At 45.1% G+C, this 17,701-nt stretch overlaps 1 protein-coding gene across 3 annotated transcripts in view; it reads right to left on the reverse strand.

Moving 5' to 3' along the window:
- Positions 1 to 17,701, reverse strand: part of LOC139548970 (multiple epidermal growth factor-like domains protein 6) — a 106,008-nt gene that overhangs the window by 32,079 nt on the left and 56,228 nt on the right. For all 3 annotated transcript variants that reach the window (XR_011669810.1, XM_071358965.1, XM_071358964.1), the window contains exons 11-23: positions 14,648 to 14,770; positions 10,605 to 10,727; positions 9,075 to 9,272; positions 8,785 to 8,916; positions 7,302 to 7,430; positions 6,727 to 6,855; positions 6,283 to 6,417; positions 5,963 to 6,097; positions 5,188 to 5,313; positions 4,686 to 4,817; positions 4,427 to 4,555; positions 4,181 to 4,312; positions 3,678 to 3,806 (exon numbers count right to left, since the gene is read on the reverse strand). Coding sequence is in view for 2 of the 3 variants with exons in the window: in XM_071358965.1 (XP_071215066.1) it covers positions 3,678 to 3,806; positions 4,181 to 4,312; positions 4,427 to 4,555; positions 4,686 to 4,817; positions 5,188 to 5,313; positions 5,963 to 6,097; positions 6,283 to 6,417; positions 6,727 to 6,855; positions 7,302 to 7,430; positions 8,785 to 8,916; positions 9,075 to 9,272; positions 10,605 to 10,727; positions 14,648 to 14,770 (1,752 nt within the window). In the remaining variant the exon portion in view is untranslated. The remainder of the gene's footprint in view (positions 1 to 3,677; positions 3,807 to 4,180; positions 4,313 to 4,426; positions 4,556 to 4,685; positions 4,818 to 5,187; positions 5,314 to 5,962; positions 6,098 to 6,282; positions 6,418 to 6,726; positions 6,856 to 7,301; positions 7,431 to 8,784; positions 8,917 to 9,074; positions 9,273 to 10,604; positions 10,728 to 14,647; positions 14,771 to 17,701) is intronic.

Below are 17,701 nucleotides of genomic sequence, written 5' to 3' on the forward strand. Positions count from 1 at the left end.
CTCTTCAAGTGATAGTTTTGTCAGGGAGGAGTGTGGAAGTGGAGGAAGAGGTGAAAGACAGTGCAGGCAATACCAACGCAGATGATGAGGATGGAGCAAATGAGAGAAGGTGCACAGAAATAGATAGACAAAGTGAGGATGTTGAAAAACAAGCTGATCAGCTAGCAAGAAGGCTCAGCGCTGGGTTCTTGGTGAGTAAGGCTGAGCAAGGGCCAGTGATAACTGGTAAATGGCATGGCTATGGATATTGGATCACTACACACATGATGCCCACAGGCTGAGAACAAGACTGAGAACAGACTGAGAACAAGATATGTCTCAAAGTAATGGCTGGATTGCTATACAATTTGTTGTACACAATCAAGACCCCAAGTGGAAGAAACCTAGTGATTTGGTGACCTCTTGACCTTTCCTCTAGCGCATTTCCATATAATTTTTTCCCCCATTTTCCATTTCCACTTTTACAGCTGCTTATTTTCTAGTTGGTATGCATACTTAAAAATCTGCTGCTGATTTTATTATTTTGTTTGTTATATAATTCTATAGATGATAATGTTAATTTATTTTAATTGAAGAGATGAATGTATATTTAAGTTATATTTATTTTAAGTTATTCTTTAATGTTAAGAGAATTCTCCATTCAATAATTTTACCATTAACATTCCATTTAGACTGTAAAATATAGCCTTTAGCACATTTCTTATAGAGGGTATCAGTCTTGCATCAAATAGTGAATTCCACTGTATGCAGAATGTTGCATGCATGTCTGCACAGTGTTATATTTTCACAGCTCACTGTCAGAAAATATCGTACTGTAAATATTGGACTACAAGAGAGTTGCAAGCCTGCAAAGGTAGTGTTATTTAAAGCTATGAATGGGTCTATTGGGTTCTGGAGGTGTGTGGTTACAACAATTGCACAGGGTTGGTATGGCCTGTGGTGGTGGGGCCCAATGTGATATCTTTTCATGGGGCCCAAAATCCCTGGCGGCGCCCCTGTCTGTTATATAGCTGTATATTGTTACGCTAGTCACAGAACTGTAATTCTGAGTGACTTCTCTACTAGACCTTTCATTACTAGACCAATAGAAGAGACCATAAGAGAGGGGTTACCGCCTGGCCTAAGATCATTTAACTGGCGCGCTTATCCATAGCGACTTACAGGAGCAATTAGGGTTAAGTGCCTTGCTCAAGGGTACATTGGAAGATTTTTCATCTAGTCTAATCGGGATTCAAACTTGCAACCTTTCGATTACTGGCCCAATGTTCTTAACCGTTAGGCGACCTGCCGCCCTATAAATGAAGGGTTTGATTCCAAAATGAGATATTTACATTTTCTGAAATTTGGTGAATCAACTTTACTTATAAATGCATATTGTGAAAGAGATAGAGCTGTTGTTTTTGTATCTTACCATGTAATGGGCTAGTGAAAAGACAGACATGATTTGGTATCTTACCATGACATGGGCTAGTGAAAAGACAGACATGATTTTGTATCTTACCATGACATGGGCTAGTGAAAAGACAGACATGATTTTGTATCTTACCATGACATGGGCTAGTGAAAAGACAGACATGATTTGGTATCTTACCATGACATGGGCTAGTGAAAAGACAGACATGATTTTGTATCTTACCATGACATGGGCTAGTGAAAAGACAGACATGATTTTGTATCTTACCATGACATGGGCTAGTGAAAAGAAAGACATGATTTGGTATCTTACCATGACATGGGCTAGTGAAAGACAGACATGATTTGGTATCTTACCATGACATGGGCTAGTGAAAAGACAGACATGATTTGGTATCTTACCATGACATGGGCTAGTGAAAAGACAGACATGATTTGGTATCTTACCATGACATGGGCTAGTGAAAAGACAGACATGATTTGGTATCTTACCATGACATGGGCTAGTGAAAAGACAGACATGATTTGGTATCTTACCATGGCATGGGTTAGTGAAAGACAGACATGATTTGGTATCTTACCATGACATGGGCTAGTGAAAAGACAGACATGATTTGGTATCTTACCATGACATGGGCTAGTGAAAAGACAGACATGGTTTGGTATCTTACCATGACATGGGCTAGTGAAAAGACAGACATGATTTGGTATCTTACCATGACATGGGCTAGTGAAAAGACAGACATGATTTGGTATCTTACCATGACATGGGCTAGTGAAAAGACAGACATGATTTGGTATCTTACCATGGCATGGGTTAGTGAAAGACAGACATGATTTGGTATCTTACCATGACATGGGCTAGTGAAAAGACAGATATGATTTTGTATCTTACCATGACATGGGCAAGTGAAAAGACAGACATGGTTTGGTATCTTACCATGACATGGGCAAGTGAAAAGACAGACATGGTTTGGTATCTTACCATGACATGGGCTAGTGAAAGACAGACATGATTTGGTATCTTACCATGGCATGGGTTAGTGAAAGACAGACATGGTTTGGTATCTTACCATGACATGGGCTAGTGAAAAAACAGATATGATTTGGTATCTTACCATGACATGGGCAAGTGAAAAGACAGACATGATTTTGTATCTTACCATGACATGGGCAAGTGAAAAGACAGACATGGTTTGGTATCTTACCATGACATGGGCAAGTGAAAAGACAGACATGGTTTGGTATCTTACCATGACATGGGCAAGTGAAAAGACAGACATGGTTTGGTATCTTACCATGACATGGGCAAGTGAAAAGACAGACATGGTTTGGTATCTTACCATGACATGGGCTAGTGAAAAAACAGACATGATTTGGTATCTTACCATGACATGGGCAAGTGAAAAGACAGACATGGTTTGGTATCTTACCATGACATGGGTAAGTGAAAAGACAGACATGGTTTGGTATCTTACCATGACATGGGCAAGTGAAAAGACAGACATGATTTGGTATCTTACCATGACATGGGCAAGTGAAAAGACAGACATGGTTTGGTATCTTACCATGACATGGGTAAGTGAAAAGACAGACATGGTTTGGTATCTTACCATGACATGGGCAAGTGAAAAGACAGACATGGTTTGGTATCTTACCATGACATGGGCAAGTGAAAAGACAGACATGGTTTGGTATCTTACCATGACATGGGCAAGTGAAAAGACAGACATGGTTTGGTATCTTACCATGACATGGGCAAGTGAAAAGACAGACATGGTTTGGTATCTTACCATGACATGGGCTAGTGAAAGACAGACATGGTTTGGTATCTTACCATGACATGGGCTAGTGAAAGACAGACATGATTTGGTATCTTACCATGACATGGGCAAGTGAAAAGACAGACTTGATTTTGTTCTAAATATATTGCAAGGTCATTTTATTTTAGAGAGATAAAATGTGCTTACTGACCGACTTTTCGTTACTGGCCCAACACTCTTAACCCCTAGTCTACCGAGCTATTTGGTGACAACGGATAGTTTCTGGTACTTACCTCAAATAATTCAAGTGTACAAACCTACGCTTGTCTCAATGAATCTCAAAGAAACTCAAATGTAATGAATATGCTATTATGAGTTAATTACCATTTTAACAATTTCAAAGTAACTACCTGCTAAATACCAGGACGTAAAATAAAAGGTTACCCATAGAGTATTAGTAATAGGTGCTTAAATGTAGTACAATTTATTCACAAGTCTTACTTTTCTCACAGAAGCTTCCGGTCCATCCAGAGGAGCAGGTGCAGGCTCCACTCACATGGTCACACAGAGCCCCATGCTGACACTGACAGTCCAGGGCACAGCCCCAACCATAGCTGCCCTCCACACACACTGTGGGAACAGGGGAGAGACACATGGTCAACTTCAGACAGAGATATTACCAGCCAAAATATATACGCAGGATTTTAACGTGTAGTCCATCATTTTGCTTGTTCGATGGTTAGGCTATTAGCTGGCCAAAAGTAGTCTACAAGAAAAGTGCAGTACTATTAATATAACCGTGTGTTAGCGTAGGTTTTCAGTGAATTTATGTAAATCACAAAGCTCATCTGCATTTCCTGTGGTGCAGGAAAATTCTCATCAACAAAAGAGTGATCAAATTAAGATCCTTCATCTGCAGAACACTTGCTTGAGCCAGATCTGGTCCAAAGATGTGCTACAGTGTATTACCTAAAGATGGCAGAATTTCCAAAGAAATGTCTTACTCTGTTCACAGTGGTCTCCAATGAAACCAGCCTCACACACACAGCGTCCAGTCACAGCATCACAACTCAGGGCTCGGTCTGCACAATGGCACCTGTTGGAGCACCCAGAGCCCCAGGACCCCTCCTCACAGGCTGTGGAGACACGCACACACACACGCACAACATGTCGTTTTCTTTACCAACCTGTGTGTGTGTGTGTGTGTGGGCGCGCACCTGCCTGTGTGTATGTGTGATAGTGGTGCTTACACGTAGTGCAGTCGTGTCCTGTTCGGCCCGGGGGACATGTACAGTGTCCGGTGACAGGGTCACAGCTGGCATCAGGATGACAGACACAGGCACTCACACAGCCTGGCCCATAGGACCCTGTTGGACACACTGTGAAGCAGAGAAATAGTCAGGGTGAAATATAACAGTGTATAGTAAGGTCTCTCTCACAGTCTCTCTCTTTCCTTTCCCATCACTTTAGCAAGACTGTAGGCTGCTGCCGTTTATTTATTTCACTTACCAGTCTGGCAGAGTTGTTCTGTGTACCCAGGGTTGCAGTCACAGACTCCTGTCTGCGTGTTGCAGGAAGCGCCGTTCTCACACGCTCTACATGGGAACTGGCACTTCAACCCCCATAATCCCTCTGGGCAGTCTACGGGGGGAGGGAAAACTCAGGGCTATAGCTATTGACCAGTTATAGACCAGTTTTGGTGGTCAGTTCATTTGGTCAGGATAAGCCCTAATTGAGATGTATGATCATCAACACCACATGGTTTAACTGACTTCAGGTCATTGGTTTAAGAGCAGATGAAGAGCAGGTCTGATTGGTGGACTGATGTCTTCCAATACTACTGTACTGTTTGAATTTAGATCCTCACCCCAGATTTGAAAAACAGTGAGGGACAATATGGAAGAAATGGCACGCTATTTAAGTGAAAGATAAATACAGTATAATAATGAGTAATAATACATTTAACAGTAATACAGGTATTAAATACTGAGTTATGAAGCATTATAACTACCTTGTTGACAGGCCTTTCCTGTCTTCCCAACAGGGCAGATACACTCTCCTGTCATGGGGTCACAGGGTTCTCCTCCACACACACACGTCCGGAGGCAGTTCTCCCCGAACTGACCAGCACTGCAGGCTACATACAGATACACAGAGGACGGAATGATGGAGGGAGAGAGAGACAGAGAGAAAGGGTTACACAAACCTTTTTTCATTTCCTGTATATCTCCCTCGCTGGGATCGTGTGCAGTAGCAAGGCGATCTCAAAGTGGACTGATGTTGCATGGCCCGCTTTCACAACCTCACGTCAATTCAAAGCTAAACAAAACCATAAAGAGATGGATGATTTGTTTGCTTTAATAAAAGGGAACCTCATGGAGGTCTGGACAATGCATTAGCTCTAAAATAACCCCTCCATGTTATCTTGTCCGGTCTATAGGGAGACAGAGTTATGATTTAAACAGAGCTCCTGAACGTTCTTTAATATCTCTGGACCATAGGAGAGACTAACGCTACTGAAACGTTCCACTGGTCTGTAGAGCAAGCTGCCAGAAGGGGAACACTATTGAAGCCTATTGAGCAAACTAACACACACACATGTACGCATACGCACGCAGGCACTCACACACCCCCATTCATATTTCCACATTCATGAGGGAACAGTACAACATCGCTCTCTCTGAATGTAAGGTCAGGAGTTGTTCCTGAACGGACCAGGAAACACTCCTGTCCCTAGCTACATGCATTGTGATTAGGGAGTCTCCTCCACAAGGTGGTAGGCTCACACAGCTGACACAGGTTCCCATGGAGACCTGCAGGACACCTCCAGGTGCACTCTCCACTCCTAGGGTCACAGGTCGCCCCACCTGGACAGTCACACTGCTGCCCACAGCCACTACCATAGAACCCTGGATCACACTCTGGAGAGAAACACACGCACGCACACACACACACACACACACACACACAAACACACACGTACACACATACATAAACACAAGAGAGGAGCTTCACTATCATCCAGACAACCATGAAACAATGTCATTTTTCTTTTTCAATAACCTCAATATCTGTGTACTGTATTGTCTGAGCCAGAACAGCTAACCTTGCTGACACTGAGAGCCGTGGTGGCCAGGTTTGCACAGACAGGTCCCGTTATTGGGATGGCAGCCCAGGGAATGTTCCAGAGCACAGTCACACTCCTCAGAGCAGCCGACACCATAGGTCCACCTGGGACAAGCTGGAGAAAGGAAGGTACTGTCAGTAGATCTGTAGGATCAGGGACCAAGCTACAGAAAGGGAATTGACATAATTTTCTTCATCCGTCACTACTGCAGTGTTCCTACAATCTGGTGCAAGAGACACAGGCAGTGCATGCTTTTGTTCCAGACCAGTACTAAGACACCTGATTCAACTGAACTGTTTAGTTTATTAGTTGAATCAGGCTGGAACAAAAGCTCCAGAGGGCAGAAGAACACTCCTGTACTACATTAAGATGTCAGTCGTGGTGGCTGCTGGGTACTGTAGTCTAGAGGATATGGGTACTCACGCAGGTGGCAGAAGCGCCCGTACAGCCCCGGGGCACACAGACAGGCTCCATAGAGACGGTGGCAGCGCCCGTTGTTGGGGCAGTTACACTTCCGCCTACAGTGTTTCCCAAAGTATCCTTGTGGGCAACCTGTCAACAAGACACAGAAGAGTTGCACATGTGGTTAGACCAGATTTTGCCCTTCCAGCATGTAGCCTGGTCCCCAATCTGTTTGTGCTGTCTTACAAACTCCTATGGTTATTGTCAGATTGACGAGACAGCACAAACGGATCTGGCACCAGGCTATGTCTACAGGGCAGAGCCAGTGCCTAATCTTGTGGGTGGTGAAATCAACAGGGTCAGCTAAATAGGATTAGCCACTTCAGGCAAGGTGACTGGTCTGTCTGGACTTGTACGTGGTGGAGCTGTGACAGGGAGTGACATAAAAACATGCAGTGGGGAGGAGGGGAGAGAAGTGGTGGGCTACTGGAGTGCCAGTAATAAGGGAAGAAAATGGCTGTGTGTGGACCCCTGGGGGGAGCAGTCGGCTGAGTGCTGAGGAGTGCATGTGTTTGTGTGTGTGTGTCAGTCCCTACCGTCCTCACAGAGCTGGCCCTGCACCCCTGGTGGGCAAACACACCTCCCAGTCACTGGTTCACAGGAGCCCCCATTCTGGCACCGACACAGGCTGTTACAGGCCTGTCCATAGGTCCCTACAGGACAAGCTGGGAGGGGGGAGAGAGAGGGGGGGGGGGGGAGTGAGGGAGAGAGAGAGAGAGAGGAGAGAGAGAGTGAGGGAGGGAGAGAGAGAGAGAGAGAGAGAGAGAGAGAGAGAGGGAGAGAGAGAGAGAGAGGGAGAGAGAGAGAGTGAGAGAGAGAGAGAGAGAGAGAGAGAGAGAGAGAGAGAGAGAGAGAGAGAGAGAGAGAGACATTCTATCACTTGTCTTTCATATTATCTTCTCCACATGAGGGTCTTTCTTAGCTTTTTGCGTTTCCCACATTAATCCCACATGGTTTATATAGAAATTACCACACAGCCCAGCTGGACCTTTTAAATGGGTTCAGTAAAAGCCAGTCAACATTCCATGTCACACTTCTTGTGCACAACTATTTTATGAACTTCTGAGGGAAAATGTGTCAGTTAGCAATTAGTCATGTTTGTAGCCACGTGGCAATATGGCAAGCTAGGCTAGTGCAAAATCAGTACATAACACGTTCTGAGAAAACGGAATATTTTTGGTATAAAGATTTTTACTTGACTTCTATTCCTCTCTGGTTACACTGTATCCAGGCAAACACAGCACTGCCTTCCATATCTAACACATGCTGTCGGGCAAAATGCAATAGCATGTCTACATGAGTGTACATTATGACCACCAGCTCTTTCCATGACATAGCGAAGGGGATACCTAGTCAGTTGCAAAACTGAACGCAGTAAACCCTTGAGGCTGTTCTGGGTGCAACTCAATAGCAGGAAGGTGTTCTTTATATGTTGCACACTCAGTGTATAATAATATTCTCTTCTCCACATGGTAGTTGTCTTCTTCCCAAGCTAACGATTAAAACCTAATGAGATGACAAAAATGGCCGTTCTCTGCTATGTTTTCAATCTTCCCCACTGGTCAGGGAAAATGGCCTCATCATAACCTAACTCTTCTTGGTGTGAATTTGAACACTATCCCAAAGGAGCATGTTTAAATGTATAACAATGACTGATTGTAATGGATTTATCCCCATGTGGCTCCATAATTCCAAACATAATTATATCCCTGGTTCAGTTCCAGCCCAAAGACACTCATTAATCATGCTTGGTTGTGAAACAATGGCTTCTGGTCTCTTTCTAACACAGTGTTTGACAGTGGACATCCCTGGCCTGGGGGCTGTATTCTGTCTATGGGGCACTTGGCCACTCTCCAGGCCAGATCTGGGTTCAAATACCTAACCCTGAGCACTAACCAATCAAATAACTGCCTGCTCAATAATATGCACTGAATAACACTGAAACTCTATCAGGTGATGATTTCCAAGGGTTACAGTGATAATAAGAGACGCTGGGGAGAGGAGAGGACAGCGACTTACTCTCGTTGCAGATGACGCCAGTCCATCCAGGTGTACATTCACAGCGGTCTCTCTCTGCACCACACACTGCTCCGTTCTCACAGTCAGCACAGCTCACACCACAGTCATACCCAAAGGAATCATCTAGACACACTGAGACACACACGCACATAGTCCTGTAACACCATGGCATGATTTACAGTTTTTGCCACATAAGGTAGGTCCAATGTCTGAGAGCATATGTGTCTGAGAGTATATGTGTGATAACGTTGATCAACAACCAGGCATGTATGTAAGCACTGATTCGCTACCTATGTGGCTGACCAGGGTGAGTTCCCCTCTCTGTGCCTCTTCCTCCTGGTCTTCACCATAGGGTGAGTGCAGGGCTGCAGTGTACTGCAGGAGCTGAGGGGGGCGTCGGAATAGCAGATCTGGCAACCTGTGCACTTCCAGATCCTCCTCTGGGTCATCCTCCTCTTCATCGTCATCCAGGTCACTGTCGTACAGCGCTGCATTGGCACAGACAGACAGACAGACAGACAGACAGACAGACAGACAGACAGACAGACAGACAGACAGACAGACAGACAGACAGAGACAGGTAGGTGGGTGGAGAGGAGACATTCAGAACACTTTCACATTCAGCACATTTACATTACATCTAACTATACTATATTATACTATATTATACGATACTGTATTATACTATATTATGCTACACTGTATTACACTATAGTATACTATACTGTTTTATACTATACTATTCTATATTATACTATACTGTATTATACTATACTCTACTATATTATACAAAACTATACTGTATTATACGATACTATAATATATTATACTATACTAGTATATACTAGCCTATACTGTATTATACTATACTATATTATAATATACTATACTATAATATAGTATAATATACTCTAGTATATTATACTATGCTATACTGTATTATACTATACTAAACTGTATTATACTATGCTATACTGTAATATATTATACTATACTCTACTATATTATATTATACTGTAGTATACTGTAGTATACTATACTAAACTATACTGTATTATACTGTACTATATTATACTAGTTTATGCTATACTATAATATATTATCATATACTCTAGTATATTATACTATACTCTACTATATTATATTATACTGTAATATACTGTATTATACTATACTAAACTATACTGTATTATACTGTACTATACTATATTATACTATACTAAACTATACTGTATTATACTGTACTATATTATATTATACTATCATTTACATTAGATTCATTTGAATGCTCAAGGTGATTTTATCATTACTATAGCCTGCTGTTGGAAAACATCACAAAAGTCTCTCAGAGTTACTTTCACATGTTTAAAAACAATGTACAGATATTCACTGTGAAATTACAGCATAGTTTGGCATAGTATAGTAAAGTATAGTATAGTACATCATAGTATATTATAGCATAGCAAAGCATCAGAGGGGTTGGGTTAAATGCGGAAGACACATTTCAGTTGAAGCCATTCAGTGGTACAACTGGAAAGGTCTCCCCTTTCCCTTTCCTATAGTATAGTATAGTATAGCAGTACAGCAGAGTACAGCAGAGTATAGCAGTACAGCAGAGTACAGCATAGTAAAGTACAGCAGAGTATAGCATAGTATAGCAGTACAGCAGAGTATAGTATAGTATAGTATAGCAGTACAGCAGAGTATAGTATAGTATAGCAGTACAGCAGAGTATAGCATAGTAGAGCATAGTTTAGCATAGTATAGTATCATACAGTATAGATTAGCACAGTATAATATTATGATCAAATATCACTCACAGATGCAGGCTCTCTGGTCGTAGTCCAAACGGAAGCCCATTCTGCAGAAACACTCGTAGGTCCCCAGTGTGTTCACACAGTAGTGTTCACAGACAGAACTCTCTGCCAGGCACTCATCAATATCTGAAAAGACCACAGAACAATAGGAAGTACTTTCAATATTTAGAAGGTACTATACAAGTGTTCTATTTGCATTATCAAAACTAGTACAATGAGTTATTAGACACTCTCAATGCATAATCATCTTCTCTGTGATCGATCATCAATCTTGACTGCCACGGTCAAATGGGTGCCTAAACATGCCCCTTCAAGTCTATCAAATCAAATTAAATGTTATTTGTCACATGCTCCGAATACAACACCTTACAGTGAAATTCTGACAAGAAATGGAGTTAAGAAAATATTTACAAAATAAAATAAAGTAATAAAATAAAATAACAGTACCGAGTCAATGTGCGGGTGTACAGGTTAGTTGAGGTAATTTGTACATGTAGGTAGGGGTAAAGTGACTATGCATAGATAATAAACAGTGAGTAGCAGCAGTGTAAAAAACAAAGGGGAGGGGGCATTTGATGAATTGTTCAGCAGTCTTATGGCTTGGGGGTAGAAGCTGTCAAGAGTCTCTAGATCTGTCACGCCCTGGCCTTAGTATTCTTTGTTTTCTTTATTATTTTAGTTAGGTCAGGGTGTGACATGGGTATTTATGTGGGTTTTGTAGTGTCCAGGGTGATTGTAAGCTTTAGGGGGTTTATTTAGAGTAGTTGGCTTTATGTTTAGTATAGTTGTCTAGCTGTGTCTATGTTGTGTGTAGTTGTCTAGGAAAGTCTATGGTTGCCTGAATGGGTTCCCAATTAGAGACAGCTGGTTTCTGTTGTCTCTGATTGGGAGCCATATTTAAGGTAGCCATAGGCTTTAGTTTGTTGTGGGGAATTGTCTATGTAGAACGTTTGTAGCCTGTATGTATGTGCACAACGTTTGTAGCTTCACGGTCGTTTTGTTGTTTTGTTAGTTTGTATAGAGTTTTGTGTCGTGTTCATCTTCGTGGTGTTAATAAAGGAAGATGGCTTATTTTCCAAATGCTGCGTTTTGGTCCGAATCTCTTCCACACGATCGTGACAGAATTCCCCACCACAACAGGATCAAGCAGCATGATCGGAACCAACAACAGCGGCAAAGTAAACAGGACTCATGGACATGGGAGGAGATCCTGGACGGCAAAGGACCCTGGACTCAGCCAGGGGAATATCGCCGTCCCAAAGCGGAGCTGGAGGCAGCGAAAGCGGAGAGGCGGTTTTATGAGGCAAAGGCAAGGCAGAGTAGCTGGAAGCCCGTGAGTAACACCCAAAAATTTCTTGGGGGGGGGGGCTAAAGGGGAGTGTGGCGAAGCCGGGTTGGATACCTGAGCCAACTCCCCGGGCTTGCCGTGGAGTGAGAGAGCGTCGTACTGGTCAGACACCGTGTTATGCGGTAAAGCGCACGGTGTCCCCAGTACGTGTGCTTAGCCCAGTGCGGGCTATTCCACCTTGCCGCACTGGGAGGGCTAGGTTGGGCATCGAGCCGAGTGCCATGAAGCCGGCCCAACGTATCTGGTCTCCAGTACGTCTCCTCGGGCCGGCGTACATGGCACCAGCCTTACAGGTGGTGTCCCCGGTTCGCCTGCATAGCCCAGTGCGGGCTATTCCACCTCGCCGCACTGGCAGGGCTACGGGGACCATTCAACCTGGTAAGGTTGGGGAGGCTCGGTGCTCAAGAGCACGTGTCCTCCTTCACGGTCCGGTATATCCGGCGCCACCTTCCCACCCCAGCTCAGTACCACCAGTGCCTACACCACGCACCAGGCTTCCAGTGCATCTCCAGAGCCCTGTTCCTCCTCCACGCACTCTCCCTATGGTGCGTGTCTCCAGCCCAGTGCCTCCAGTTCCGGCACCACGCACCAAGCCTCCTGTGCGTCTCCAGAGCCCTGTACGCACTGTTCCTTCTCCCCGCACTCGCCCTGAGGTGCGTGCCCTCAGCCCGGTACCTCCAGTTCCGGTACCACGCACCAGGCCTAGAGTGCGCCACGAGAGTCCAGTGTGCCCTGTTGTTGTTCCCCGCACTAGCCTGAAGGTGCGTGTCCTTAGCCCGGTACCTCCAGTTCCGGTACCACGCACCAGGCCTACAGTGCGTCTCAGCCGGCCAGAGTCTGCCGTCTGCCCAGCGGCGCCTGAACTGCCCGTCTGCCCAGCGGCGCCTGAACTGCCCGTCTGCCCAGCGGCACCTGAACTGCCCGTCTGCCCAGCGGCACCTGAACTGCCCGTCTGCCCAGCGGCGCCTGAACTGCCCGTCTGCCCAGCGGCGTCTGAACTGTCCGTCTGCCATGAGCCTGCAAAGCCGCCCGTCTGCCATGAGCCTGCAAAGCCGCCCGTCTGCCATGAGCCTACAGAGCCGTCCGCCAGACAGGAGCCGCTAGAGCCGTCCGCCAGACAGGAGCCGCTAGAGCCTTCCGCCAGACCGGATCAGCCAGAGCCTTCCGCCAGACCGGATCAGCCAGAGCCTTCCGCCAGACCGGATCAGCCAGAGCCTTCCGCCAGACCGGATCAGCCAGAGCCTTCCGCCAGACCGGATCAGCCAGAGCCTTCCGCCAGACCGGATCAGCCAGAGCCTTCCGCCAGACCGGATCAGCCAGAGCCTTCCGCCAGACCGGATCAGCCAGAGCCTTCCGCCAGCCATGACCAGCCAGAGCCGTCAGCCAGCCATGACCAGCCAGAGCCGTCAGCCAGCCATGACCAGCCAGAGCCGTCAGCCAGCCATGACCAGCCAGAGCCGTCAGCCAGCCATGACCAGCCAGAGCCGTCAGCCAGCCATGACCAGCCAGAGCCGTCAGCCAGCCATGACCAGCCAGAGCCGTCAGCCAGCCATGACCAGCCAGAGCCGTCAGCCAGCCATGACCAGCCAGAGCCGTCAGCCAGCCATGACCAGCCAGAGCCGTCAGCCAGCCATGACCAGCCAGAGCCGTCAGCCAGCCATGACCAGCCAGAGCCGTCAGCCAGCCATGACCAGCCAGAGCCGTCAGCCAGCCATGACCAGCCAGAGCCGTCAGCCAGCCATGACCAGCCAGAGCCGTCAGCCAGCCAGGATCCGCCAGCCAGTCCGGAGCTGCCGTCCCTCAGCCCGGAGCTGCCGTCCCTCAGCCCGGAGCTGCCGTCCCTCAGCCCGGAGCTGCCGTCCCTCATCCCGGTGTTGCCCCTTATCCCGGTGCTGCCCCTTGTGTCGATGTTACCCAAAAGATTAAGTGGGGGTAATATGAGGGTGGTCATTTGTAGGGGGAGATATAAGCTGGGATTGACTATGGTGGGGTGGGGACCTCGCCCTGAGCCTGAGCCACCACCGTGGTCAGATGCCCACCCAGGCCCTCCCCTAGACTTTGTGCTGGTGCGCCCGGAGTTCGCACCTTAAGGGGGGGGCTATGTCACGCCCTGGCCTTAGTATTCTTTGTTTTCTTTATTATTTTAGTTAGGTCAGGGTGTGACATGGGTATTTATGTGGGTTTTGTAGTGTCCAGGGTGATTGTAAGGTTTAGGGGGTTTATTTAGAGTAGTTGGCTTTATGTTTAGTATAGTTGTCTAGCTGTGTCTATGTTGTGTGTAGTTGTCTAGGAAAGTCTATGGTTGCCTGAATGGGTTCCCAATTAGAGACAGCTGGTTTCTGTTGTCTCTGATTGGGAGCCATATTTAAGGTAGCCATAGGCTTTAGTTTGTTGTGGGGAATTGTCTATGTAGAACGTTTGTAGCTTCACGGTCGTTTTGTTGTTTTGTTAGTTTGTATAGAGTTTTGTGTCGTGTTCATCTTCGTGGTGTTAATAAAGGAAGATGGCTTATTTTCCAAATGCTGCGTTTTGGTCCGAATCTCTTCCACACGATCGTGACAAGATCACTGTGTTGAATTTCATACTAACCATACTTAACATTCAGTCACCTCTGTCTTATACAATAACGTAAACTCCATCCAGAGTCAATTTGGACAAAGATAATGAGTGGATGCTGGTCAACGTATTATCCTCTTACCATTGCAGCCACAGCCATCCGCGTGGAGCCTGTAGCCAGGCTTGCAGCTGCACTCATAGCCCCCTGGGTAGTTCTTACAGAAGTGATTGCAGCACGCCTCCCCACTCTCACACTCATCACTGTCTGGGGAGGTACAGCAAAAGATGATTGTTCATTTGGGCACGCAACAGAAAACATTTCAAGACATTTTGCAACGGAAATTGAAAAGGAGCACTTCAAGTCCAGGTAGTCCCTACCTGTTTCAGAAGAAATATACAATACCAGTCAAGAGTTTGGACACACCTACTTATTCAAAGGTTTTTCTTTATTTTTACTATTTTCTACATTGTAGAATAATAGTGAAGACATCAAAACTATGAAATAGCACATATGGAATCATATAGTAACCCAAAAAGTTTTAAACAATTAAAAATAGATTTTAGATTCTGCTTTTCCTTCTCTCCGTGGTCCAACTCATCCCAAATCATCTCAATTGGGTTGAGGTCGGGTGATTGTGGAGGCCAGGTCATCTTATGCAGCAACCCATCACTCTCCTTCTTGGTCAAATAGCCCTTACACAGCCTGGAGGTGTGTTTTGGGTCATTGTCCTGTTGAAAAACAAATGATTGTCCCTCTAAGCGCAAACACGATGTGATGGCGTATCGCTGCAGAATGCTGCGGTAGCCATGCTGGTTAAGTGTGCCTTGAATTCTAAATAAATAAGACAGTGTCACCAGCAAAGCACCCCCACACCATCACACCTATGCGGAGATCATCCATTCAACTACTCTGCGTTTTACAAAGACGATCCCGTAGAGCAGTGGTTCCCAAACTTTTTATAGTCCCGTACCCCTTCAAACATTCAACCTCCAGCTGGGTACCCCCTCTAGCACCAGGGTCAGCGCACTCTCAAATGTTGTTTTTTGCCATCATTGTAAGCCTGCCACACACACACTATACGATACATTCATTAAACATAAGAATGAGTGTGAGTTGTTGAACACATCCCGGCTCGTGGGAAATAACAAAGAGCTCTTATAGGACCAGGGCATAAATAAAAATATAATAATAATCAATAATTTTGCTCTTTATTTAGCCATCTTACAACCTTAATTGCTCATCAAAAATTGTGAATAAATCACCACAGGTTAATGAGAAGGGTGTGCTTGAAAGGATGCACATAACTCTGCAATGTTGGGTTTTATTGGAGAGAGTCCACTTTCCACACACAGTGTGTGCCTGTATTTAGTTTTCATGCTAGTGAGGGCGGAGAATCCACTCTCACATAGGTACGTGGTTGCAAAGGGCATCAGTGCCTTGACAGCGCGATTTGCCAAGGCAAGAAACTGAGCACAGCCCTATCCAGAAATCTGACAGTGGCTTCTGATTAAATTAAATTTTCACAGAACCTCTTCCTGCAATTTTGATGAGGCTCTCTTGTTCAGATATCGGTAAGTGGACTGGAGGCAGGGCATGAAAGGGATAACGAATCTAGTTGTCCGTCCGTTTCGGGAAAGGACCTGCATAATTACGCACCCAGCTCACTCAGGTGCTTCGCTATATCACATTTGACATTGTTCGTAAGCTTGAGTTCATTTGCACACAAAAATCATACAATGATGGAAAGACCTGTGTGTTGTCCTTGCTAATGCAGACAGAAAGGAGCTCCAACTTCTTAATCATAGCCTCAATTTTGTCCCGCACATTGAATATACTTGCGGAGAGTCCCTGTAATCCTAGATTCAGATCATTCAGGCGAGAGAAAAAACATCACCCAGATAGGGCAGTCCTGTGAGAAACTTGTCATCATGCAAGTGGTCAGACAAGTGAAAATTATGGTCAGTAAAGAAAACTTTAAGCTCGTCTCCCAATTTAAAAGAGTGTGTCAATACTTTGCCCATTGATAACCAGCGCACTTCTGTATGTTGTAAAAGCGTCACATGGTCGCTGCCCATATCAATGCATAATGCAGAAAATACACGAGAGTTCAGGGGCCTTGCTTTAACAAAGTTAACCATTTTCACTGTAGTGTCCAAAACTACTTTCAAGCTGTCAGGCATTCTCTTGGCAGCAACAGCCTCTCGGTGGATGCTGCAACGTACACAAGTGGTGTCGGGAGCAACTGCTTGTACACGCGTTACCACTCCACTATGTCTCCCTGTCATGGCTTTTGCACCATCAGTACAGATATCAACACATCTTGACCACCAAAGTCCATTTGATGTCACAAAGCTGTCCAGTACATTAAACATATTAGAGGTCGACCGATTAATCGGAATGGCCGATTAATTAGGGCCGATTTCAAGTTTTCATAACAATCGGTAATCGTCATTTTTGGACACGGATCATGGCCGATTACATTGCACTCCATGAGGAGACTGCGTGGCAGGCTGACTACCTGTTATGCGAGTGCAGCAAGGAGCCAAGGTAAGGTGCTAGCTAGCATTTAACGTATCTTATAAAAAGCAATCAATCTTAACATAATCACTAGTTAACTACACATGGTTGATGATATTACTAGTTTATCTAGCTTGTCCTGCGTTGCATATAATCGATGCGGTGCCTGTTCATTTATCATTGAATCATAGCCCACTTCGCCAAACGGGTGATAGAACAAGCCCATTAGCGAAAAAAACACTGTCGTTGCACCAATGTGTACCTAAACATGAACATCAACGCCTTTCTTAAAATCAATACACAAGTATATATTTTTAAACCTGCATATTGCCTGCTAACATTAATTTATTTTAACTAGGGAAATTGTGCCACTTCTCTTGCGTTCAGAGTCAGGGTATATGCAGCAGTTTGGGCTGCCTGGCTCGTTGCGAACTGTGTGAAGACCATTTCTTCCTAACAAAGACAGCCAACTTCGCCAAACGGGGGATGACTTAAAAAAAAAGGGCATTTGCAAAAAAAGCACAATCGTTGCACGAATGTACCTAACCATAAACATCAATGCCTTTCTTAAAATCAATACACAGAAGTATATTTTTTGAAACCTGCATATTTAGTTAACAGAAATCCAAGTTAGCAGGCAATATTAAACTTGTCACGCCCTGACCATAGAGATCCTTT

The sequence above is a fragment of the Salvelinus alpinus genome, chromosome 22 (genome assembly GCF_045679555.1).
Source record: "Salvelinus alpinus chromosome 22, SLU_Salpinus.1, whole genome shotgun sequence".
NCBI classification, from domain to species: Eukaryota; Metazoa; Chordata; class Actinopteri; order Salmoniformes; family Salmonidae; genus Salvelinus; species Salvelinus alpinus.